General features: G+C 32.2%; 2 protein-coding genes across 3 annotated transcripts; one reads left to right on the top strand and one right to left on the bottom strand.

The window, feature by feature from the left end:
- Positions 1-4,226: 4,226 nt before the first annotated feature.
- LOC129293735 (trihelix transcription factor DF1-like) lies at positions 4,227-7,013 on the bottom strand. 2 transcript variants are annotated; one of them, XM_054931827.1, is made up of 3 exons: positions 6,551-7,013; positions 5,102-5,860; positions 4,227-4,957 (listed from the first exon to the last, which is right to left on the bottom strand). In XM_054931827.1, the coding sequence occupies exons 1-3, from the start codon at positions 6,871-6,873 to the stop codon at positions 4,369-4,371; spliced, it is 1,671 nt and encodes a 556-aa protein (XP_054787802.1). In that variant the 5' UTR covers positions 6,874-7,013; the 3' UTR covers positions 4,227-4,368. The 2 variants fall into 2 exon arrangements, with proteins under 2 accessions (XP_054787802.1, XP_054787801.1); XM_054931826.1 differs by having other exon boundaries at positions 4,227-5,860; positions 6,551-7,011.
- Positions 7,014-22,983: 15,970 nt separating this feature from the next.
- Positions 22,984-26,237, top strand: LOC129292473 (WAT1-related protein At1g43650-like). Its single transcript, XM_054930025.1, has 7 exons — positions 22,984-23,174; positions 23,280-23,342; positions 23,634-23,750; positions 23,848-24,100; positions 24,295-24,453; positions 25,476-25,627; positions 26,093-26,237. Exons 1-7 carry the CDS (start codon positions 22,984-22,986, stop codon positions 26,235-26,237), a joined length of 1,080 nt encoding a protein of 359 aa, XP_054786000.1.
- Positions 26,238-26,679: the final 442 nt, after the last annotated feature.

Genomic DNA, 26,679 nt, shown 5'->3' with positions numbered 1-26,679 from the left:
TTTTTTCAATACAAGCGATGGCCTCTTCTATTTTTATCTCATATTATTTGATTTTTAATTTTATGGAGAGTTAATTTTTTTGGTGTGATTAATCACAAACCATGATTCTAAATTTTAATCAGAGTCTTTGATATTCAGAGAATTTTATTCTAGCTTTATTTCAATTTTTTCTTCTTCTTCCTACCTCTAAATGTTATGCTTTAAATGTTATTGCTGATTAGAGTAGCTTTACTACATAATTTTTGGGTTATAAATTTTATCTGAGGTTTTACTTATTATAATCGATTGATATAGTAACTTAAGAGTAATTTGGCCTAACTTGGGTGATTATCCATGCTTTGTTTCTGATATAGCTAACATAGAACAGTTGTTAGGTTGTGGGTTAAGGGAGATTTTAATTAATCTATAACTTAATTTCTTGTTTAATTCTTGAATGATAATTTGAGAAATATATAAAAAACTAGAATAATAAAGTTGAATAAAATTAATTTATTTTGTGGATGAGGAAGATTAATTTAGGTGATTAAGTTGTGATTGATTGCGCTGCTTGTTCTTGATAATTTTCATAGTTGAATTTCTTCTATTTATTTATTTCTAATTTAGTTTTTAATTTCATCATAAAACCCTCCCATTTTTTTAGCTTTTCATAATCATAATTCAAACAGTTACTCTATTGACTCTTAGGGAGACAACCTAGGTTGCGCTTTACTGCAAAATCTAGTTTTTATTAATTTTGGTGCTATTTGACAGTAGTGTCAATAACCCTATAAAAATATCAAAACTAGATTTAGAAGTGTTAAATAACTCTTATCAATCCAATTAGATCAATGGATTTGGATCTATAGCCCTGAAGGTTCGAAGTCATATCCCCCAACCATAAAACTCATTTCTAGAATGTGTAAAGGGAAGGAATGGGAGTGGGGAAGACTTACCAAGAAGAACTCAAGCTTAAATATCCTTTAAAATGTCAAACGACTCGTGCCTTAACAGGCCTAAAGTGCCCTCCTATTGCCCCTTCTTTGCTTCACTCTCCCTTTATTTTCTTTCTTTAGTTTGAGAATCATAAACTGATGATTTAAAATTTTCAGGCATCCACCATGATGAATGGTGCCTTCCCTTGTGGCGGATGGCACGAAATGGGATTGTCCAATTTTCTTTTCAAATTTGAGCCCAAGTAGCCCAAATCATTTTCAAGCCCAATCTAAAGGCTGTATCCAAAACCAATAGATTCATTAGCCATCACTAATGGTAATTAAATTAATTAACACTTAATTTTACTTAATATCCTTGATTAATTAACTTAATCCTTGAATTAAAAATTCAAGATATTACACAAAGAACTTGGAGTCTTGGGTGATTCTTAAAATCCCAGCCGAGTCAAGCAAATAATCTACTAGATGGCCATGTTTGAGCTCCTCACCTATGTTTTCTTAGCTACTAAGTCTCCCTCTCCTTTTGTCTCTTCAATTCTCAACACTTCCATTCCTTCTTCGTCTTCATCCTTGAAGTTTCCTAGATTAAGAATTCAAAATCCAACCTTAAATCGAGCTTTCAAAATTGAACCCCAACATGAGGAATCGAGCAACGAGAGAATCAAACCCCAATCCCTACATCAACCTTCGCTTGAATTTTCATGCAATAACTGGGGCTTGTATTTTGGGGAAATTTTTGGGTAGAGAACGTAGGAGAAAGATGAAGAATTTCCATTCACTAGTGCTTTGCTTTGAATACAAAAACCAATTTCGAGTAAAAATAGAGAGAGAAAGCAAGAGAAAGATTGAGAAGGAAGATGAAGAATTTTTAAGGTAAACAAATATTTGACCTTGCAGAAAAAAAATGGTAGAGCCAAGCAAACTGTCATTTAACCAGAGTTGATCAACTAATGATCAAATGTTAGGGTATGTCAATGTAGGTAAAATTATATTGTTTTAAAAAGGTCATGCAATATGGCATCTTTAAATACTTTAAAATATCAATTATGTTTCTGGAAAAATTCAGGGGCAGATCTATATTTTAACTTTATGAAGAAATAGGAGTGAAATTGGAGAAGAGAGAGCTGAAGAAGATGGGCCAATGTTGGTGTACAAGACAAGAAGTACTTCCACTTCACCTCTGCTGCGCTGCCCCATGTGACTCTTTCCTTTCTCTTTCTCTCTTATTCCCCTTCCCGCCCGCCGCAGCATGACCCCCTTCCCCTCTTTTCCACTTCTTTTTTATTTTTAAGTTTTTAATTACCCAGCCTTTTCTTTTCCACGCCGTATAATTATTTTTAATTGTATAATGCTCTAATAAATTGAGTAATTGAGTATAAAGTAAAAATAAAAAAATTAAATATTTATTAACCAGCTCAAGTTAAGCTAAGTAGGAGTTCACGTCATTATGTAATAATTTAGTTAAAAAGAGCCTACTCTTTACTTTCAGAGATTACGTGCATGTTTAATATAAAAAAATATTTTTTAAAAAAATGAAAATGAGGATAGAGCTAGGAAGAAAATATGATATTTTTACCTACAAAATAAATATTGCATACATTTTGTCATCGGAGGAGTATACTTATGGTACTTCATCAAAAACAAGGAAAAGAAAAATTTAATACTCCTCTGAATTTATTTATAAGATATAAATAATATTTTTTTGGTATTATTTAAGCAGAATATTTTAATAATTATTGTATTTATTTTTATTTTTATCCCTATTAAATAATGAAAATGTTATAAAATGTTAACTTATTTTATTTTTAAAATATGTATATTTAAATATTGATAAAGCTAGAAATTTGTTTAACTTTTGGATAGAATTAATGAAAAAAATTTAAGGTTTTTTAATTTGAAGAAAATACTGATTTAAGATTTTTTTAATTCAATAAAATATTTACAATAGCTAATAAATAGGATTAAATGGGTACTTTTCTTCATCACATTGAAATTGTTTGAATTTTGATCATCATCATCAACCCTTCGTCTTACCTCTTAGCAAAGAAATTCAAACACGTACCCACTTTCAACCTTATGTCATTCTTTCTCCTCGCTAATTCCAAGAGATAAATTCAGCTGTAAAAGGGGCTAGAATGGATCTAAATTTCCCCCTCCCTCCTTCTCTCTCTCTCTCTCTCACTATATCATGGCTGTATATAATGTGCCGCCACCAGAGGCCCTCGCTTTTCAGATGGGTCATCTTCGTAATAATTACAGTGTTTTTCCTGGTTTTTTTTTTCTTTTGGTTTCGCCTTTAACTAGATGCAGGTGTGTGTTTGATAAATACTTTATTTTTTGTATATTGATAAATACTTTGTGTCTGTCCGTGTGCTGTGACCATGCTTGAGGATGACACTTCCCGATCCCCAAAAACGGGGGGAAACACAAGAAGAAGAAGCACAAAGGATTAGAGGAAATCAAACTTTCATTTATTGTACTGTTCTGAGATTTGAAAGAAATATTACTGAAAAAATAACAATAAAATTTTTCCATAACATATAAATAATAATTTAATTTTTTAAAATATCATAATTTTAATGTCAATAACTTTTTAATAAAAAGATTATTTTATTCTTATTAAAAATAGTAAGCTCCAATCACAATTTTTATTTAAAAAATCATAACTTTTTATATAAATTGTAAAAGCTGAATAAAAAATTACAACTTGTTAAATGTAATTTCTGTTATTCAAAAACAAGTATCAATCAATAATTTTACTTAAAAAATAATAATTTTATTTTAAAGTATAATTTCTATTATTAAAAAATAAATTCTTAAAATAACAAGCCCCATGTACAACTTTTATTTAAAGAATCATAATTTTTTTAAATAAATCACAATAATTCAATAGAAAATCATAACTTATCAATAAAGGTAAAATAATTTTTCAATTTAAAATTATTAAGAAAAAAATCTTTAAATACTTCAGAATAATTATGACATTTTAAAGAATTAGATTATCATTGATATTATTTGGAAGGATTTATTATCATTTTTTCAATATTATATTATTTTATTACGGAGAATAATTTTTTCACGAAATAATCCAATAGATAAAGACCTCAGAACTTATCCAGACCCGAGTCTCATCAAACCAAGCCAATAAGAACAATTATTTTCTTGAACGATTTGTTGGAAATGTTTAGTTTTAATCTTTCTGTATTTACAAATGACTTCTTGAAATCCTGCTCGCAGTTTGCACGCTACTACCAATCTATGATGATATTTATTTTCTACCTTTTAAACATCAAGTGGTGCTTAATTTCACTCATTTTGAAAGATGAAAAATTAAATAAATCTCACAATTAAATTGAAGACTAGATTGTTAGTTTAATAAAAATAATTAAAATCAAAAGGCTTTTCCTCCAATCAGAATCTGCCCTATCATGTCCGCTCATTCAACAGTATCCACGGAAAGAACTTTATTGCTTGTCGCTGCAACCTCATAACGTCGTTCTTGATCATCCTCCATCCTATCTTCATCTTCCAAAACTTCATCATCTTCATCCATCTCATCCTCCTCTTCCTCCTCTTCCTCTCTCTCTCTCGCTTCGTACTGAACCACATTCTTTGCATTTTCCCTCCCGGCACCGCCCTCTTCCTCCGCGTGCTGCGGAGGCGGCCTCCATTGCTGCTCCGGCTGCACCATCAACGGCTCCATCATCATATTGGGATTTCCGGCGCCAAATAAGATACTGTTGTTGGTTTTGCTCTTCTCTCTGTAAAGAGCATCGAGCTCACGAAAGTAAGGACATGTCTTGCTGTCCTCGCGCCTTTGCTTGTTACTCTCCTTCACTTTCTTGAAGTACTTGTTGATGTTCTCCCACTTCTCCTTGCATCTCTTGGAGCTCCTATTGTAACCTAGCCTCTGCATTCCAGCTGATATGTCCTCCCATAGTGGTCCTTTTGGTCCATTCTCTTGATACTTTGGGTCCATGCTCGTCCTCAGCCTTATCAATGCATGAACTTCTGCCTTTGGCCACCTTGAAGAAGAAAAAGAAGGAGGACAATTAGAAACACAAACTGCATTATCATGTCCGTTGTCTACATTATTCACTTTCTTTTGCATTTCAAACGTGTTCTCAACAGGCAGCAATTGCAGTTGTTCACGAGGTTCTGCTACTTGCATTACAGGTTGCGGCGGGGCCGGTGGATGCGGTGGTGCCGGATTTTGCTGGCCACCGGATAACTTCTGGAGGAAAGTGATGGTGGCGGCATCCTTGGCGGCCGCTGTAGATCTTTCTTGGATTAGAAGGTCATGCTCTCTATTGATCCTCGCCATTTCCTGAGCCATCCAAGCTTCTAACTGTGTTTCTCTTTCGCGCTCTCTTTTCTCTATGGCTTCTAGAAACCTCTTCTGCATCTCCTCCTGCTTGGCCAGCACCTGCCTCGTCAGCCTCCGGAAGTAGTCCTTCATCTTTCTCTTCTTCCTGTACTTATCTTCCATGTCCTCGTCGGAGGCGGTGGACGACGAGGTCGAGGTGGTCGTGATAGATGAGAAGAGGCTCTTGTTGGACAAATTCCTAGGGTTGGTGCTGGTGGTAGAGCCAATATTCGCCAGTGGCGGCGGCGGCGGGGAAATGAGAGTAGGGTTTATAGTGGATGGAATAGTAGTGACGTCGTAAGAGATGGTTGCGGTAGAATCATTATTAATATTGCTGGGCCATGTTTGGAAAGAAGGTTGTGGTGGAGGAGGAGGTGGTTTTGGAGTGTGAGAGACAGTGAATCTATTTTCAAGGGCTTGTAATTGATCGAAGAATTTGTAGGTCTTGCCTTCTGGCTTACCACTTCTGCTTTCTTTGGTCCTCTTGTGGTACTTGTACACGTTCTCGAACTTCTCTTTGCACTTCTTCGCGCTTCGACTATATCCAAGTTCCGCCATTTTCCTATATGCAAACAAAATTATATATAAAAAAAATAAAGAAAACGCTTTCCATTGTTAGAAAAAATTACTGGTTTCGCGTAAATGAGGAAAAACTAAATCAAAAGCGAGCATTTATATGCTGGTTTATTTCTCTCGGGATGTTGTTGACAATTATATATTAACAATAGGGCAGTTCATACCTAAAAGAGTACTCATTTGTGAATAAGAGGTTAGAATCCAAGAAGGGAGAGAGCAAATAAGCTCTGACGAACTTCTCAGATACATAATGATTCATTAATTTCTATGCGTATACTTGTCTTTTGTATCCTGAAATCGATATTCTTCCGAGCTTAATAAAAAGGCAGATGATATGAGCCTGTTTGATTCCTACTAATCTCAAGCTGGAATGACGTATGAAGCAATATAAATCAGAAAGCCACACGGTGAAGGTTGAGAAACAAGATCCAGTAGTACTGAGCACCGACGGAGATTATATATAGTTTTTCAGATAGCACGATTGGAAATGAGTTAGAAACAGTTAGATTGGGAAATCCTAATCAGGAGAGAGACAGATCACGCAAGAACTTAAATGAGTAGTAACAGTTTCATTTCCGAAACTACTTCCATGTTCAAAAATAAAAGAGAGGAGAAGAAGAAATAAATCAGCGATAGAATAAATATTAAAAATGAATTCAATTATTTATATATATACCTTGAAACTTGTTCCCAAAGTGGACCTTTAAGACTGGAATCCCGAAACGAAGCGTCCATATCTGACCTTATCTTCAACAGAGCAAAAGTTTCTTGGCGAGGCCACCGGTTGCCTCCTTGTCCTCCACCACCAACACTTCTCTTCTGATGATCAATATCATCTCCACAATTTGTTGCGTCTGTACAAACAATATTATTCATCATCTCGATTTCTGCACGACCGTCCGACGCCGCAGCTCCTGGCGGTGCAGTAGCTGTCACGGGGGCCGCCATCGTGGCCTCGCCGGAGGGAGTCTCTAACACACTCGGATCTCCCAGCTGCATAAGGGGGGGGGGGAGAGAAGATGTGTGTAAGCAATTACATCTGCTGAGAAAAGAATAATCAGAAAACAAAGGTGAATACTGCTCAGAGGGATTTCATTTATTCCAATGGATGGTGCGTGCAGAGAGAGAGAGAGAGAGAGAGAGAGAGATATGAAGGGAGGGAGAGGGGAGGTGAATTAAAATATTTGCTCATTTTTAGGTGGGATCTCTCTGTCAATTTCATCATATAAAATTTGGAAAAATTATGCTTCAATTTAGCCGAAGCAACTTTTCTTTCTCTGTGTATTATGTGTTCCTTAATTTAATTTATTAGGCTGCGGAATCTTCTCTTATTTTTTAATCTTTTTTTTTTTTTGTTTCTGTTGAATTTTGAAAAGGAATGACAAGGGAAGAGTCGCTTTGTTATTATTCTTATGTGTGTCATACGTAAGTGCTCAAAAAAGGGAATAAAAGAAAATGAAGGGATGAATTATAATATAATACATTTAAAAGTAAAAACTAATTATAAGGGAAAAACAACGATGCAATTAGAAAGATGATGTCTTTTTTATAATATATTTTTGACATTTTAACTGTTGTAGTGGGAACAGCCTGCTAGACAGCGACGATGGAGATAACAAATTGTGGCCCATCCAACTGTAGGTCAGCTTTGGTAATTGCTGAATGTTGGGGGAGTTGCGAATTACCGGATTAACCCTGAGATAGTGAGTTATAATCGAGGTTTTAAAATCCAGATCGGTTATTGAATCAGACTAGACACTAGTTCAAAATTTATTGATCTAATTATGGTTGAATCATTGATATTAAATTAATACGTTTTTAATTTATGTATCATAATTAAATAAGAAATACATGCAAATATTAATAAATGCTTGGTAAAATGATTTATTGTTGATGAAATACATTATTAATATTAATTATGAATAGTTGTTCTTTGTTTTAATTAATTTTTAATTTTAATATTAATTTTTTTACATTTTTAATTAATTCAATCCAGTTTTTTTAAGGAAATCGGTCTGGTTTTCAACCAATTTTTTCAGTTTTTGGTTGATTTTTAGGTCTTGATTGATTCCTTTGTACTCGATTTTGAGAAGTCAACTGACTGGATCAAGAGCTGGTTTCTAGTTGAACTGACCAATTTGATTGATTTTTAAAACACTAGTTGTAATAATATGCAATGAAATTAAAATGGAACATCACTAACCCTAAAACGAAAAGGAATATATATGAACTCAGATATTATCTAACAAACTTTGGATGCTAATGGAGCCACGTGGCTTGGCTTCAATGTGGATCTTCAATGGTCTGATAAACTCGTTGAGTTTTGTAGTTGGTTAAGAAACATTTTTTTGATTAATTAAAATATAATATTAACTTAATAATATGGAGATAATGATGAAGTATACAAGGGCCATGGAGGAGTATTTGGTTAGATGAAGGTCGCAAAGACCATTTATGAATGGAAAATAACTTGGTGACACTTTCAGTTAGGCTCAACCTAACATAATAAATAGAATGCATTTTTTGATGGCTAAAATTGTTGTGAGGCTCTCCATGATTTGCCAATTATTTGAAGTTTTTTAGGGACCATTTGCATCTGTACTCTATGTGTGTTTTGAGGTGACTGTTGCCGATGATTTACTAGTTTGAGTTATTGTGTTAATTAATTCTTCCCTCTTTTTTTCATTGTGAATTTAATTGTTGTCCAGATAAATATATGTGGAAGAGAAGGGGATAAAGTGGGCATATTTTAATATTTTCGCTAATTGAATATACATATGCTTCCATTAACTAGTAATGGCCCCACAACGTGCTTCAACGTGGTGGACTTTATGACCCAATTATTTTTTATGTACTTATTTACCAAAAATATATATATAATATTCATGAACACCGTTGCAGTCATCTATTTTGAGGACGTAGAGAAGAAAGGAAAATAAATCGATAAAGCTTAGAATGTAAACTCGTGAGCACTAATGAATTCATTTTATCTTTAAAAAATGGACATTATTGTCTAACCATGAATTTCCAACCTAATTGATAAAAATTGATCTTTCAAGTATGAACCTGTCAAGATAATATATGTTTTAATCCAAAAAATAATAATGATTTATCCTCAAAAGAGCTCAATTATTGAAGGGCATGACAAATGGAACAAGCAAGACATAATGCAAGAGAGTGGGCGAGGGAGTGGGACCCGAATAATTATTCATGAGATAAGTGCATATTTATCAGCATTAGGATGTGTTAGTTCTGGTTTCTTGAGTTTGAAAATGGCTCTTTTAAAAGAAAATGATCCCACCATATAGTTGAATAGCATTATATAATCAAATGAAAAAAGAGAGACTAATTTTAAAGAGATAAGTTATGAAAGGGCAAAATAGTAATTTAAATAAATATCCAAGAGAGGGAGGTCTGATGGGAGAAGTAAGGTAGGTAAACATCTATCAAAAATGATGCAAAGGTGACATAGTGTTAAAATTATTGCTCCATATAATCATAAAATATACCTATGCATAATTATATTATATATATATAGAGAGAGAGAGAGAGAGATCACATAATATTTGTGTAAGTATTTTGCTTCTCTTACGGATATCATTTTGCTGTTTTGTTTCACGCTATCGGCCACTTCATGTGCTTTGTTGGCCTTAACCTCGGAGTTTTAACGCCAAATGGAATAGAACCCTCCCCCCTTTTCTCTCTCTCTATCTATAAAAAGGTGAAGACGATTTGCTTTTGAGTTTAAAAAGCTTTTAATTTCTTTTGCTGGAATCATATTTGATTCAAAGATATTTATATATACTGGCCTTTGTTATGATTAGAGAATGTGCATGCATATGCACAGAAAGGAAATTAAAGTCCAGATCAAAGCTGATGGTCAGGAATCTGCTAAAGTTTTGTTCCAGCCAAAAACAAGAAGCTAATCATGGGAATGGAATTCGCTTCTGTGTAGGAAATTCAATTATAATCCATGGTAGTTTTATTTGTTGGTAATGGTCTTTTCAATGAATTTTTGAAAAATTAGTGTGTAAGTTTAAGGGTTTTTTTTTTTCTTGGGTCCATGAGTTCAGGGTTAAATACTTGAGCATGTGATGCTTCACTGTATCCCTATCATAGGGTCAACTTAGGTACTCTCATAATATAAAACTTATTCGGTGAATTTCTGTTTTCCCGTATAAATTGTCTTTAGATAAAAATAAATGTTAAGTTGATTGATCGTTGAGTGTTGAAACGTTGATCGCTACTTCATTCGTTGAATTAATGTTTTGATGATATATCTCATGACAAGTTACGTACAATTAGTGAACCCGTGAGTTTAGGTATTGATGAGAGTATAAAAGAAGAGTAGAGTGGGCACGAAATTGAATTAATGTAACGAAACCTAGGAATTAAAATGCTTCTACATATGTCAAACCAGTTACATCATATTGTAATTTAATCAACCTCAGATACAACTAAAATCACTAGACATTGACACAAAAGCATGCAAATTATCCAGGAGCTTAAATTCGTACACATAGATTGGTGTAAGATCAGCGAATGACTGTAGATACATACTTCATAAAACAACATTGATCATATAGGAGAAATCTGAGGTATATATACAGATATTACAAAACTGTGCTCCCCGCAGGGTCCCATTTGCCCAGTACAGCTCAGGATTCTCAATAATGTAAATCTATGTCTGTCTCCATTTGTCAATTTAGAAAGAATTATATTCCCCTTCCACCCTCCCTCTCTTATTCATATCATAATTCTTCAGAACAGTAGTGAGGTAATTCCTTTCTGGCAATACATTCACAAACCTATCCTCAGTATTAACCCCTCCAATCTCTCTCTCTCTCTCTCTCTCTCTCTCTCTCTCTCGATGTGCCAGATAGGTGCCTTGTTGGCAGTAACAGGTTGAGATGTAATACAAAGGGACAAAAAGGAAGGCTAGCATTGAGGGCATGTGAATAGTGGAAGTTCAGCAAATCATATGTCGTCCATGTGGTTTAACCCTAACATATTTTATCTCCTCTTATTCAACAATACCGGATGCTTTTCTTTCCTAACTTTTCATTCCCTCCACTATTTACATATTATTCTGGATCTTGTACTGGTGGATATGATTCAGATTTATTGTTATCTTCCATTCACTGGATTTGATGTTTAATTAAAACAGTAGAAAAGTAATTAATTAGCAAAACCCTAGTATTTATTTGTCAATCTTCCATGCTGGCACATGCCAAAATAAAGGGCATTAGTATATATATGGAAAATATCATTCAAGGACCATTGATGGTATTTAATATCAATCAAGGATTAAAAGACTCTGAAATATCACTGTAGGTGATTGATATGAAAATAATTTTATATGAAAAAAGAATATAATACCTCCACCTTTCTTTTTTAAATTGATAAATAGTAATTTATGAATTAACAAGTACCCATTTACATTTAACGAGAAGCCATTCACTAATTGATAAATTCAAGAATCTGAAAGAACTTGGTTGTAGAAAGGATAATTGTAGAACATGTTTCAACAAGTAATTATTTATTAATTAATAAGTATTCATTCACATTTAATAAGAAGCCATTTGCTAATTGACAAGCATATGAAAAAATTTGGTTGTGAGAAAAACAAATATCATATTTCAACAAGTAGTTATTCATTGACAAGTACTCATTTTATTTAATAAGAAACCATTATCTAATTGAAAAATTTAAAAAAAGAAAAAGAAAAGTAGGGTTGTTATAGTCTTTCTTATCTAAAATTATTTTCAAATCAATCTTCTAGTTTTGTAGTGATGTTTCATAATCTTTGGGTTATTATTTGATAGTAAATTGCTTCCATGGTCCTTGAACCATATTCTTCCTTTTATATACTTGACTACCGACCACTAATGAAGATTATATATAAGAATATGCACAGGCATGATTATTCTTCTGCCACATGTTATGTTTTTTCACCACAAAGCAGTCCTATATTTCACGAACATATCATGCTTCTTATAGTCTCTATCAATTCAAAAGGCACACCTTCAAGTTAAGCATATAACTAGGGACTAGTTTCCTATTTTTCATTGATTTTGACTCCACCAAATACGCCCTTCAATTAAGATAATCAATCAATACTTGGCTACTGGATATATCGTTATATCATATAATGCCGCGGCCACATCGTAATTAGTCAATACCCAGTTGAAGAGATAGCGTATGTATGCGATTTATAACCATCTGATCCAATTGTTTTTTTCTGTCTATGTTGCCTTTTGATGCTTTTTGTGGTTAATTATACAGGGGGGAAATTCAATTTTAATTTGGATGAAATAATATTCAATCAAAAAGCACGTAGTTCAAGGGATACTGGAAATTTTGGCTGCGGATTAATTAAGCTACCAGCAACATTGACATAATTTGAACTTATATTGAAGATTGAACTTGTATTATCACATTCTTCTTAAATATTTGGAGTGATATTACAACGTATGAACCTAAAGCATCGAAGTCAAATGTTACACCTCTTACTTTAATCATGATTAATTAATCGGTAGGGTCGCTGCTTGAATGAATGGTGGAGGTGACTGTCATGAAATTAAGTTAGAAAAGCAAACCTCGAGTGCCTGTTTTTCCTCACTGTTTTGTTATCTTCTAAAAGAATGAGTCTTGGGACTAGGGCTATATCATCACTAATTATATATACCTGTGATTCTTGGTACTCCTTAACAAGCTTTGTTCCCCCTTCACCACGCCCACGTGATATGACTTAGCTTGTTCTAGGGATATATATATCGACTTTGAAGTTGTTCTTCTTCCTCCATTTAATTACTCTTACTTGGTTTCCATCATAGCACCATTCATGCATGTGGACTTGAATTTGATGTGCTAAATCCTCTCACTCAATGAGTGTCCCACACAGTACTATAGGGACTGTCCATTCAATCGAACGTTACTTTCGTGAGATGTTGGTATAAGATACAAATTAAAAAGAACATCAAATCATAGCTTAATCCAACAATTGATATGGCCGCAGAGAAATGGTTGAAATGCATTATCATAAAACCACGATTTAACTCACCGTTTCATTTACTTCTAATCAAGTATAAATTTTCAAATATTGAAAAAATCATATGGCTATATATATATATATCCTTCGTGCGAACACTCACTGAGAGAATTTAGGACACCCATAGATTCCAGATCCGCGTTCATGTTGCACTTTTGTTCTTCAAAACATTCTTTTTACAGCCCATATACGCTGCTGTCCGTCACTAAAATCTCAGAGAACACAATCATCGACTAGGATCAGGCAACCAGCCTTCCTCTAATTGGTGCAGAACCAGTCTTCTCTTCTGCCAACAGTAACCAGAAGACATCCCCTCTTCAAAGGATCTGTAGGTTACTTTGTTTGTATTCACTTGGATCTCGCTAAGTTGCAAATCTGATCACTCCAAAAGTAATCGTATTATTTAGTCGTCTAGAAAAAGTCTAGTTCTTAAGGTCCTTCAATTAATTTTGGCAATTTACTGTTCTACTAGCATGTCATTATAATTCCTTTTTCAAGTTTGTTCTAAATAGCCACTATACCACACTTACCATCAATTAGAAACTACTAATGGAATAGCCGAATAGGGTGGTTGATGGGTAGATTAAGGGCTGTTTGAAAAAACTAGAAGCATTAATTAAATTGAAGGGGTAGGACCCAGCCGATCCCCATGATTAAGGTGTTGCTGATCAACTAGCATACCACCTGCGCCCCTTGGCCAGTCCCTCGGGTTACATACAATAATCATGCATGGAAAATTGTGAGTGTCAATTATGAATAGAAACAAAATCAAAAATTTCTCAATTTACTCTTTCTATTTCTATATATAAAAAAAAAATTTATAACACAATTTTTAAAAAAAAATTAGTTAACCATAATAATTATATTTAAAAATAAAAAATTAAATTAAAATGCCCTGTGTTAATCAACAGAAACATACGTTAATTATTTTTTATTAATATAAATTATAAGGAGTAATTTAAAAAATGAATAATAAATATTTATTGAAGTAGGTGATTTTACTTATTTAAAAAATAATAGTTTCTCCTATAAATAAAAATGGAGAGAGTATATTGAGAATTTATGAATTTATGCACTGGGCATTTTAGATTGTTGTTGACATAGATATATTAATTGCATTTGCAAGTTGCATTTCTGCCTCCTTGGGTTGTTGGATTGACAAGTCAAATGAGATGACATTCGTTTTTAAAATAATATATGCCATAGTGCTCATACCAAAAAGAAAATTTTAATAAAAATCCAAAAATCATAAAATTTTATTGTAGTTTAAGGGTATTGAAGTGAAATTAAAATACTGATAAAAATGGAAAATTAACCCTCTCCACAAAATATACCCAGATGATACACATATGAGTTCATTTTCCTATTATCTATTGTTCATTACCCTATATTAAGTTGTCCATTGCCTTACGATATGTTGTTTGTCCATTGCCTTTTAGTTGATTTCATTTCAATAGTTATTTGCTTCTTTATATACTATTATTAATTACCCTACATTAAGTTATCTATTGCCTACTATCTATTATTTATCTATTACTTTTAATTAATTTCATTCAATTGTTGTCATCATGCTAAAATTAGCTGTTTGTTTCTCTATATACTGTTATTATTACCCTACATTAAATTATACATTGACATACTATCTATTGTTTGTCCATTATTTTCAATTAATTTTTTTCTAAATGTTGTCATCATGTTAACATAAGTTGTTCATTTTCCTACATATTGTTATTCATTACTCTCCATTAAGTTGTTTTATTGCCCTGCTATTCGTTATTTATCTATTAGTTTTAGTTGATTTTATTTCAAGTGTTGTTATCATGCTACTATTAGTTGTTCATTTTTTACATGTTATTTATTATCCTACATTAAGTTATACATTATTTTACTATCTATTATTTATCCATTACAAATGTTTGAATGTAAGGGAAAAAGTTGATTATTAATTGAAAATAACAACAAATAATAAATAGTAGGAAAACAAACAATTTATATTTGCATCATTCAAATATGTTTTTTGAAGAGGGTTAATTTGTCATTTTTCTTAGCATTTTAACTTTATTACAATACGTTTGAGTTGCACTGAAATTTTAAACTTTCAAGGTTCTCCTTTTTATTAACTATGATATAGGAGTTTTTAATCGAAATTTCTCCATACAAAATCTTTTATAATATTTTTTTTTATTTTTTTCCCTGCTCATATTGTCTTTTTACGGCGATGAGACTTAAGCAGTAGGTAGGCCCTGCAGGCCTATAGCGGGGGAAAAAGAACAAGCAGCACGCACTATCAAGCTCTTCTTTCCCCACCCAAAAAAAGATAGGATGTATATATATAGTTGGGCTGGGCTCAGCCTGGTTTGAAGCCCGGCCAATCAGAATTTGGACTTAGTGAGTTAAACGGGCTACGTCGGAGTGAATATGGTTAATTCGCCGTCAAACTCAATCAAATTTGGGCCCAATTAAGCTTGTTGCCGATATCCACTGGGCTAGCTTCTTGGACTGCATTAACTCATAAACGATTCAACATTTAAGGCCTGCCTAAGTGTTTTTGAGCAAGGCTACAGTTAAACACTGCCAAAAAAAGAACAAAGGAAAAAAAGAAATCAGTTAACGTGACTTGAAACTTAGCGCCAATCTTCCAGCGGCAAAGTTCTGCAGCCTGTTGGAGGGGCGTGGAGAATCAGCCTGCCCAATGTTCATTCTCTATCAAGTCTAACAAACTTGGTTCATAAAAACGATTCTCTATATGTTCTTTCAAAATTTACTTATCTAACATGTAATTTTTGCCAACCCTCTCACCAACAAGTAGGTCTGTATATATACCTGATCAACTGCACAAGTAACCAAACTTGGTCAAAAAAGAAACTTGCATTTACGCTCTCAAAATTTACATATCTAACATAGTAATTTTGCCAACCCTCTCACCACCAGGTAGGTCTCTATTTATACCTGATCAACTGCACAAGTAACCAAACTTGGATTAAAAAGAAACTTGTATTGAAGATTCAAATCATCCAAAACAAATAATAGTCCTCGTTTTGATTGAATGAGCTGAATCCCTTGATATTTTCATGTGTTTTAATTTAAGTGCTGCGTGGACCCATAAATTATATATAGATGGCAACATGAGCATCATATTCATACAGCACAAATATTCCACTAGTGGTATTCATGAATGTTGTTTTTCCGCTTTTAACATTAACAGTCTCTATATAAATCATATAACTCCATTCACTTCGGTGGGTCAAGTTGCTCACATGTTGACGTTCATGAGCTGATCATATACATTTATGTTTATGTCACGAGTCTGATTTGATTTCTGAAACTTTCTTTAATCTAGCTGCTACCTGGTAAGTTACTTGTTGATGGTTTGAATATGTGCAGATTTTGAAATGAAAACTACAACACTTATGCGTGGGTTTTTTCAAGCACGTAGTTTCTTATAGCAAACGAGGCTACTGTGTATGTGCAAAGTCCAAGTCATCAGAGAGATGGGCAGAAGCCTCAGTGGGCGTCCCTAGCTTTCGATCATCATCAGAAGATAAACCTTCTTCCTCTTCTCAGTAGATCTTTTAAAATTAAAGATGAGAAATATATTTGTCCATTTCCTTCTCACTGAAATTTTTGATCTATGCGCACAAAATAACCTTTCGGTGGGCCAGTATTTTAGAGACTTGAATCACACACTCACAAACAGGATCGGACCGTGAAGATCAAGGATATTTTTGGAAAGCGTGTTTTCTGCAGATCAGGGTACAACACGGCCAACAAGTGCGTCAACTTGTTTGCAATGATTACTATATCACAATTATAACTCGTAATGTGAAAGTACTAATACTTCATAATCGTAAGAGAATGGAATAAAGGAAAAGGGACAGATGAATAATGCCAAGCCTCAGAATACAGTGGCCGGCTCTCATTGATCCTTTATATAATAATAACAGATGGTCACAAGGAATGCAATAGCATATTGACACGTATACTATACAGCTGTAACAATACAGAATATTTTACTTAGAAGAATAACGAATCAGACAGCTAAATATAATTAGCACAGTTTTATGTTCGTACAGTAAGTATGATCTCAACACAAATACTGAAAGAATTCATAGCACCGCCTCTCTTTTCTTTTCTAGAAGCATCAAATATAAGGGTTAGGAGTTTTTAATGTGCCCTTTTCTAATACCTCTTGTAATGTCTCAACTTTTCAATTTCATTTTTTATTTTTTTTTTGATCATTGGCTTTTACATAAAATAAGAGACATTTAGATATCTTGATGTCCCAAAATGATGAAGATTTATATTTTTTATGATTTTTAAAAAATAAAAGGGTGTATTTGTGATATTTTTCTTTAAAAAATTAAAAAAATATATAAATGTTTACCATTTTGGAACATCAAGATATCCAAATGTCTCTTGTTTTATGTAGAAGCCAATGATTCAAAGAAAAATAAAAAATAAAATTGAAAAGTTAGGACATTACAAGAGTCATTAGAGAAGGACACATTAGAGATCCCTAACCCCAAATATAATTGATGGGGATTTCTCAACTCAGTCCCAGCATATGTGTGTGTATTAACGTCCAAAAAATCAAATTAAGAGAGATCATTAACTGGAGATGTGTGTGCGTGAACCACTCCGCAAGATAGTCCATTGAAAAAGTGATAAAGTTATACGGAACTATCCTATAGTGGTCTAGCTATTCATGGTCGTGCTGAATTTGGTGGGAAATATCACTCCTATTGTCCTCGCCCTTTCTAAATTGTACTCCTTTTTTACATGCATGCGCACAAAGTATATATGCTTCTGCAAAAATAACTTTTATACTCTTCAATAATGGGGATATTTATAATTCACTGAAACCATTGCATATTCGCGATCCCTAAAACATAATTTCTGTTAACAGGTTTTATCCACTTTGATAAATTGCCTATTATTTTGTTATTTTGGTTAAGAAATAATGTTATAAATAATAAAATCAGAAATATGGATCAAGCTTATTAGGCTATACCTATTTAAACTCATTTTTTAAGGACTTGAGTTTTGAAAATTGAGATATTTTTATATAAAAAGATTTTTAAACCCAACTTATTTAAGCCTTGAAAAAAAGGAGCTTAGGCTTGCCGTTTGAGTCCGCTTTGTTTATGACCCTAGGCAATGAAATATTTTAAATTTATAGATTAAATTTAGACTTTAGAATATGTGTTAGTATTTTAAAATTAAGATTTACATTATTTATTTTTATTTTTTAAAATATTATAATTCGTATTTTAAAGAACAAATATGTAATAATATTATAATGTAAAAATTAAATTTTGAAAATTTTAAAAAATTAAAAAAAATAAAAACAAATAAAAAAAGGTTTTTAGGCTAACTTAAACTGGCTTAAAAAATTGATGAATTTTAAAGTAATTAGCTTTTAGACTTGAGTCTGAAAGGGTCAAGTCCATGAGTCAAGCCTGTCCATTTATTGGCTCTAGTGCGGTGAGGATGATTATACATGTAGCATGTTGCTTCATATGCAATGATTGTGTGGGCTTTGTTTTAAGAGATATTTTCACCCTTGATCATAGTCGCAAAAGGGTGAAGGTCTAGATGAGTGAGGTTTAAAGATTTACTATGGCAAAGGCTGCTTGTTTTTATAAAATCCTTACACCGATCATCAATATGAAGTTATTTTTTATGTTAATAGTAGAATTTGAATTCACATTCTAATGAGACATGGGTCATATCACCTGAATCGACCTTTCGAGATGTCATTTTATTCATTGTACGACATGAGAGATGCTTTCGGTAATAAGAAGTGCATTTATACCTTATTGAACCAACCACTTGAATATATATATCTTATATGTTGATGAGTTTTATTAGATGAAGCAAGAAACCATACATAAATACATCAACCCACCCATATACCAAGTTTTCTTACATGAATATCCTTCGATCTCACTATTAATACAGCGATATAGAAAAAAAGTTTATTGTATAAACCACGTAAGTTTTAGATGTAGTGTAAAATGTCTTGTCTCTTGTGTATCTTTCATCTGGACAAGATTAAAATTTCAAAAGTTTATATTGCATTATTTTATTTTTATACTCCTACCTGTTGGGATTTGGTGATGGAAGAAGAGAGGGACTCAACTGAAAATGATTTTTATTTCAAATACACACTAGAATTGGCACCAAACTCCTCTTTTCTCCTTACTCTCACTCTCTTTCCCTACGTCACCCTCTCTATTCGGACAGAGCTGGATTCTACACGCACACATACCTCTCTCACGTTACACACTCACTCTTTCTCTCATCACACTTGCTCTCTTCCGCGAACACCGATCATCCCAATCCGCCCATTTTTATGTGTGCTAAGTCGTTCATGCCATCCATTCTTCATGCTTCTTGATTCTTCTTTCACCGCCAAAGGTAATTAAATATTAAATCTATAATTTTCTGGATTTATCTTATTTCTCTTCACCTCCTCCGCTTCCTTCTTCATTGTCCAGGTTAGTGGAGAAAATTCTGGAAGGGGAGGGAGAGTTTGTCGGTGATATGACACTTTTAAAAAAAATTTCATCTCAAAATATAAAATATTTTAAATAAATTAATATTTTATTAAATACATCAATTTTAATATTATTATTTATTTCTTTATAATTAATTTTCATTTCTTATCTTTTCAATACATTAAAATTATAGGTACTTTTAAAAGTTTACATATTTATTTTAGAAATATAAGATTGTAAAGTGTATTTAATGAGATTTATTGATATGTAAAATTTTATTTAAAAATATCTTAAAATTTGACATGAAAATAGTATTTTATATTATAATTCATTTAAGATAAAAAATAAAATGTTATAATTAAGCAATACTCATCTGTATGGTTCACATGAGACATGCATAGTAAATTGTGGCAAGAGATTTAAAGCAAATCGGAATGAAACTAGGTAAAGTGGCAATCAAGGACTACTAAATAATATTTATGGCTACGCAGGATCAAATATTTTTAATTTAAATGTAATTAAAATTTATTGTAAAAATTAAATCAAACCACCCCTCACACACACTCTCTCTATCTCTCTTTTAACAAATCTCTGAGAAAAAAAAATCTCATTTTTATTTGGCTAAAATATACTTTTAACTCTCTAACTTTATATAAAGTTTTAATTTGATCCTTTAATTTTGTAAAGTATCTTTTTAATTCTTTAACTCTCATATCATTAGCTTCAAATGATCATTTTTTGTGTCAATCATTGTTATCTAAAAAAATTAAATTTAATATATCAATATTTAAGAATGTTTTGTTAATATTTATAAGTTCAATGTAAAAATTTGTTAGAATAAAATTAATAATATTAGGATTAAATAAAAAAAAGACACTTTATAAATAAGTTAAGAAACTAAAATGAAATGTTATGTAAAGTTGAAGGATTAAATGTATATTTTAACATTTTCATTTTAATGACAATTAATTTTTCCATTAACAACTTCATAAAATTAACTTAAAGTGAAGAAAAATAAATATTATGATTTGGTGAATAAATTTATTTTTATATTAATAACAACAAATTTATTCATTAACAACTCCAAAATATTATCTTAATGATATAGAAAAAGTATTGTGATCTAGTAAATAAGTTCATATTTAAAAAATAATAATCTCATTTTTATATTAACAATAATGCATCATAGCAAATACATATGTATATGAGAGATAGTTTTATCTTTTCATAATAAAATTTATTTACATTTATATTTTTTGATCATTCAAAACAAGATCAAAATTATTTAATTTTGCAGAGCAATAAAAGTTATTAAATGTGATTTTCTCATCAAACTATCGTGGCCTCTAGAATGAATTATTTATTTATAGATACGAAGATGATTCAGACTTCATTTTCTAGACTGCCCTTTTGGCCCCACAAAAAGTTAAAAACTAAAAATAAAAAGGCTTCATACCGCTCTAGGAACAGTGGAACACAATAATGTTTTCAGAGGCACCTACGAATTATCTCGAGAGGCATCATTCTACAATTCAATACCCCTAGAGACACCTGATTGGAATAATTCATCACTTTTGTACTGTCTTATATATACGTATATATATGTATGTATTTGTATATATATTCAAGATTCAAGATAATATATAATACAGTACAAAATATAAAATATTTTTATTAAATAATATAAGATATTTTTAACTAAATTTTATCTCTCAATAAAATAATTAATTATTTTTAATTAACATCATATTTCTATATTTACTTTTATTTATTAGAGTGTTTCACTTTAAAATAAATATAAAGTAATTTATTTATTATAGGTCACCTTTGAAAAAAAAATACATTAGTTATATCTTAAAATATCAAAAATATCTTATATTTTTAAATATCCAACCCCTTAAAAGTACTTTTTTTTTTATGGAGGAAGTAATACTATTAGAAGATGTTGTGTTTTGTGGAACTTGGCAAAAACCCAAAAATTACTACTATAAAAAAAGCTTTTCACGTTACTTTTTTTGGACATTTTACGTCTCTATTGCGAGAGACATAGATTCGAGCAACAAAAAAAGTTGACTTATCCATGTCATTTTTATGAGGGACGTGGTTTCTCCTAAAACAAATATTAAAATATTTTTTTTATTTTTATTTCATTATTCCAGCTAGCTATAAATTTCACAAATCTAAAATCAAAATAAAAAAAAATAAAACCATACCAAAGTTGATGAAACAACCAAAGATAATAGAGAAGGTTCAAGTAAGAGTTAGAAATATCTATAAAGAAAAAGAGTTTGTGGGTGAAAGTGGCACTAACCAAATATTGCTTGCTCAAGGGAGAGAGGAGGAGAAGCCGTGGATCTCGACCGTGAGTCTCGAAGCTATCCATTGAATAGGAGAAAGAGGAGACCAGGACAAGAAAGAGTTGTTTGTCAAATGTGTACTGTTGAATGCTAGTCTTAATCTCTATTCAATATGTTGGTCATAGATCTTGATGCTGTGGGTCTCGATGTAATGGGAAGGAGAGGAGAGAGTTGTTGTGTGGCCAAGAGAGAGATCTGCAATAGAGAAAGAAGAGAGACGTGCTGCCTTTGAAGGGAAAAAAGGAGAGAAGTTAGGTTTCATAATACAAAATGATGGAGTGAGGGAGGAGCTCTATCTAATTTTAAAAAGCTAACTAAAATCCACTTTACTTTTTAAAAAAAGTGACATTAAAAATGTTCAAAAATTAATAATTAAAATAATTTATTTTTTACAATCTACGTTCCTTTTCTTTTAAAAGCGACGTGGATAACTCACCATGTCACTTTTTAAAAAAATATGACATGAAAAATAGTCAAAAATTAATAATTTAAAATAATTTATTTTTTATAGTCCATGGTCCTTTTTTTAAAAAAAGTGATGTGGATAACTTATCCACGTCACCTTTTTAAAAAAACGATATTGATAGTTTTATATATTCAATACTTATTTATAAAATTATTACCGTCTTTATTTTTTATATTATTTTTATTAAAAGTAATATAAATTGGAGATATAAAATGTATATTTTATAGTAGTGAATATTGAATGCTAGATTAAAGATAGATACTTCATAACAGTTTTCTCTGCTGGTCCGATCAATAGCTAATCAGTGATCTTTCCTAATTAATTTTCGGGGCCTACATACAAAAGTTGCCTATCGATTCCTCTAGTTGTGGGAACAAATAAATCAACATCAAATTTTGTCCTCTTCTACTTTTCCTAATTTGCTGCATCTGTTCCATACAAAGGTACAAATATAAGCTTGCACCAATTGATCCTGCTATGTCCTTCTATTGAAATGACACTAATGCCTCATGATATATCTTTTTGTATCGTGCGGGCCTATACATTTTCTGCCACTTTTGATGCTCGAGGCATAAAAAGAATTATCACACAAAATTAGGCTAGGAAAAGGGCAAAGAGTTAGAGCCAATAATAAGATGATAAGTCTCAATATTAAAATATCTATATAAAACCACGTTTTTCTTGTGTAGAGCTCATAGAGAGTTACCTAAGGCAGCAAGGCAAAAACAAAAAGAAATGAAGAGTTCAGTCAACTGTGTGGCCAAGAATAGGGCTTATGCTGCAATGATCTTCACTCAATTCGTGTATGCAGGCATGGCTGTGTTGTCCAAAGCTGCAATTGCCAAGGGAATGAACCCTTACGTGTTTGTTGTTTACCGGCAAGCTTTCGCCTCGTTTGCGCTGTCTCCATTCGCATTCTTCGACCGGTTCTTCACTGTAGCTTTTTGTATTTTTGGTATCTCCATTGACAAATCATGCATCTTACCTATCCTGAACTAACAAGCTTGTTTATCTCTTATATCTGCCTGCAGTAAACAAGGTGCTCTGTTGTCTTACAACTTGCTAAGCAAAATCTTTCTTGTTTCCCTAGTTGGGTATGAAAATACTTTTTTCTGAATTATCAATTCTGTTTGGTCTTAATCATTGAAAATTAATCAAAAAAGTCTTAATCCTTGAAAATTATTTTTTCCCTTTGTTAATTAAAGGCAAATGATATGAAAACAATATATCGCTTGTTGAAAGATCTAATGAGTAGAGGAGTCTCTTTTCTCACTGCAAGTGAAAATAGAGAAATATGCAGATTAAAATTTTTTTCTTGCACCCTAAAATAATGACATGAATATATACTCTAATTGTCCTATGTCTGTGCTTGCTTAAATAATCAGGTTAACATTAAGTTCAAATCTTTACTGTGTTGCAATCAACTATACGTCTGCAACATTTGCTGCAGCAACCACAAACACCATCCCTGCCATTACTTTCATCATGGCTGTTACAATCGGGTAAATGACCGGAGATTTATTCAGTAATATGTGCGGAGTGTGTGTATTTCTACTTTTTTCCTTAAGTATAGAAGTGTTTTATGGTTTAAAATGTTAGGGTGGAAAGCATTTCCGTGAAGAATATGCATGGGATAGCCAAGATTTTGGGCTCTATTTTGAGCCTTTCAGGGGCAATAACATTTGCTTTGGTCAAAGGACCTTCAATAGGTTTCATGAAGTGGCATCCATCAAATCAGCAGAATAATTCGAATTCAATAATAACAGCAGTTCACTCTAAAGGAGATCAAATTAAAGGAGTTATCATGATGCTCTCAGCAAACAGTGCTTGGTCTCTATGGCTTATTTTGCAGGTATGTTAGTCTCGTTAAATCCATATATAAAGTGCTCAAGTAAAATTTAATTTGACATTTTGTCTCATATTAAAGTTACATGCATATGTATTACATAAAAATAGTGTTCCTTTACAGTCTATTCTCAATATCTTAAGAACATATGATGGATAATATAATCCTTCCAAGTGAACTTGTGCACAAACTTGTTTCAGGGATTTATTGTAAAGGAATACCCTGCAAAATTTCGCCTCACTACACTACAATGCTTCTTTAGCTGCATACAGACAGTTGTTTTGGCTGTCGCAGTGGAAAGGAATCCTTCAGCGTGGAAGCTTGGATGGGACATTCATCTTCTTTCTGTGGCTTATTGTGTATGTTTTTATGCCATGACCCTGCTAAGACTTTCTATATGTTGAGGGTGATGCATATGAATGTTAACCAGAGGTCCAAGAATAGCTCAGCATGAACAGTTTTAATATTTCATTTCATATCTTTAGCTAACATAGCGAGTAAGATTGATAAAAAAATAATAATAACTCAATAATTCTTGAGGATTGGAGTATATTGGAATTTATTTAGACTACTCCATCTATAAGATTTTATATATAACATTTTCTCTTCTATCTACAGAAATGTGTTTCTCGGCTAATGTACAGTTGCCTAGATCATTGTGGACCTACTTGGTCATTTATAGCATATTCCTCTAGTTCTGTATATTAATTACCTTCTAAAAGCATAATCTAATCCCTTTTATAAGTCACTGGTTAGTAGGATAATTTTGTTTCAAATTAAAATCTCTAAATTACCCCAGAAAAGTGAGAGAAAGATAGAAAAATAATATCATATTATTTGTTTAATTTTTATTTTTTACTTGAGAGCTATATTTAAAATTTCACTTATTTTTATTTCATGTACTTTTATTGTATTAATATTATGAGATTAATAGAATTAATTTATAAATAGTATTGAAGGAAATAGCTGTTCACACTAGTTACTTTTGTGCTGTCTGATCAGCTGTGTACTGCAAAACGTGAAAAACGTTAAATGCATGCATGCGTTTAATTTCTGTACAAATAATTAATAGATTTTGCTTCAATTTATGCTATTTAATAGCATTCTTATTATGAGGGACCTAGTAATAAATTGATATCAACTTGAGATATATCAACTCATTATTAGAAACTGGATTTGCTCTGTTTAGGATTAGCGTTAATCCGAACTGAGTTTTTTATGATTTGCTGAGTATGTACAGTGGAGTAAGATGTAACAAATTAAAATCCACAGGCTTCTCCAACACTCCTCTAATGCCAAGATTATTGATGAATGTAGAACATCAACATTTCAATTATTAATTATCACATATTTAAAAATTAATCCACTGTCATTATTGCAGGGTGTGATTGTGACGGGAATTACGTATTGGCTCCAAGTGTGCACTGTAGAGGAGAAAGGTGCAGTGTTCACTGCAATGTTCACTCCTCTTTCTCTGATCGTCACTGCCATCTTCTCTGCACTTTTCTGGAGAGAAGCACTTCACTGGGGAAGGTCCATATATATTCTATATAATTATTTTATTTTATTTTATTATATATTCATTATTAAATCTAATATAATTTATTCGGGAGTTAGCTTTTGTCATGAATCCCATATCAAAAAATCTCACAAAATGAAATGTGGTTTATAAGCATGAGAAACTTTCCCACCTAAGATGCAAAATTTTTTAGGATGGGCTCTTTAGTCTTGTGCTGATAACATCTTCTCATATTGACTTCATTCCAGTTATACCTTGGATAATTTAACATTATTTAGCATTTTTTTTTGTTTATTACCAAGTTCTCTTCAATAAAATTATGATACATGAAGATTTAAAAAAAAATAAAGCAAGTTCTCTTCAATTTTGATGTGAATGCGATGTTGAGTTGGATGAAATTTCAAGTACTTGATAAGAAAAACAATGTCAAGTCCGTTGCTTCAAGGTTGATGGTTAATTTGTCGAGTGTATGATGGCAGTGTGGGTGGATCTATTTTGGTGGTGATTGGACTTTACGGCGTGCTGTGGGGAAAGAAAAGAGAAACAGAAAAAGGCCAAAACCATGAAAACACACAAACACCAAAAGATCAGGACACCACATCGGAGTGCTCTTCGCAGACCTGAACCGGTTTGATATCTTACAAAAAGAATCCACATCAATTTGTCTTTTTGTCGTACCTGGATTGATCATGTCTCTTGTCCTAAGAATATAATGAACATGTTAACGTTAACATGATGATTAGAACTCTACCTATTTTATTATTTATCAAAATGTGTGTATGTATTCTGTACCCACAAAAATTTGTGCATGTATTCTTAAATATTTGGGTTTAATGACAATTTGAATCAAAAATTAATAAATTATAAGTCTATTAAATTCTAAATGATGCATTTTAACTTAATAATTGCACTTGTGGCAATCCCATCTACTGTGAATTTGGAATCAACGCTGTTGCTTTAAGTGTGGGCCCCGCATGGACTTTCTCTCTCGTTGCGTCAGCTTGGACTCTCCCTCCCTCCTCCCCTGTCTCTACCCAATAACCCGAACAAGCACCGATAATGTCGC

Source organism: Prosopis cineraria, unplaced genomic scaffold (genome assembly GCF_029017545.1).
Source record: "Prosopis cineraria cultivar Desert tree isolate PC_DT_omini unplaced genomic scaffold, ASM2901754v1 PC14, whole genome shotgun sequence".
Classification (NCBI taxonomy): domain Eukaryota; kingdom Viridiplantae; phylum Streptophyta; class Magnoliopsida; order Fabales; family Fabaceae; genus Prosopis; species Prosopis cineraria.
The sequence above is the reverse complement of the archived record's forward strand: the minus strand, read 5'-3'. Positions and strand labels throughout refer to the sequence as shown.

Excerpts from the sequence above, each read along its gene's own strand:
- LOC129293735 (XM_054931826.1), bottom strand. The coding sequence starts at position 6,873 with ATGCAGCTGGGAGATCCGAGTGTGTTAGAGACTCCCTCCGGCGAGGCC. Across the intron at positions 5,861-6,550 it reads CTTTGGGAACAAGTTTCAAG|GAAAATGGCGGAACTTGGAT; the intron begins GTATATATATAA and ends GTTTGCATATAG.
- LOC129292473 (XM_054930025.1), top strand. The coding sequence starts at position 22,984 with ATGAAGAGTTCAGTCAACTGTGTGGCCAAGAATAGGGCTTATGCTGCA. Across the intron at positions 23,175-23,279 it reads CCATTCGCATTCTTCGACCG|TAAACAAGGTGCTCTGTTGT; the intron begins GTTCTTCACTGT and ends ATCTGCCTGCAG. Across the intron at positions 23,751-23,847 it reads ATCATGGCTGTTACAATCGG|GGTGGAAAGCATTTCCGTGA; the intron begins GTAAATGACCGG and ends TTAAAATGTTAG.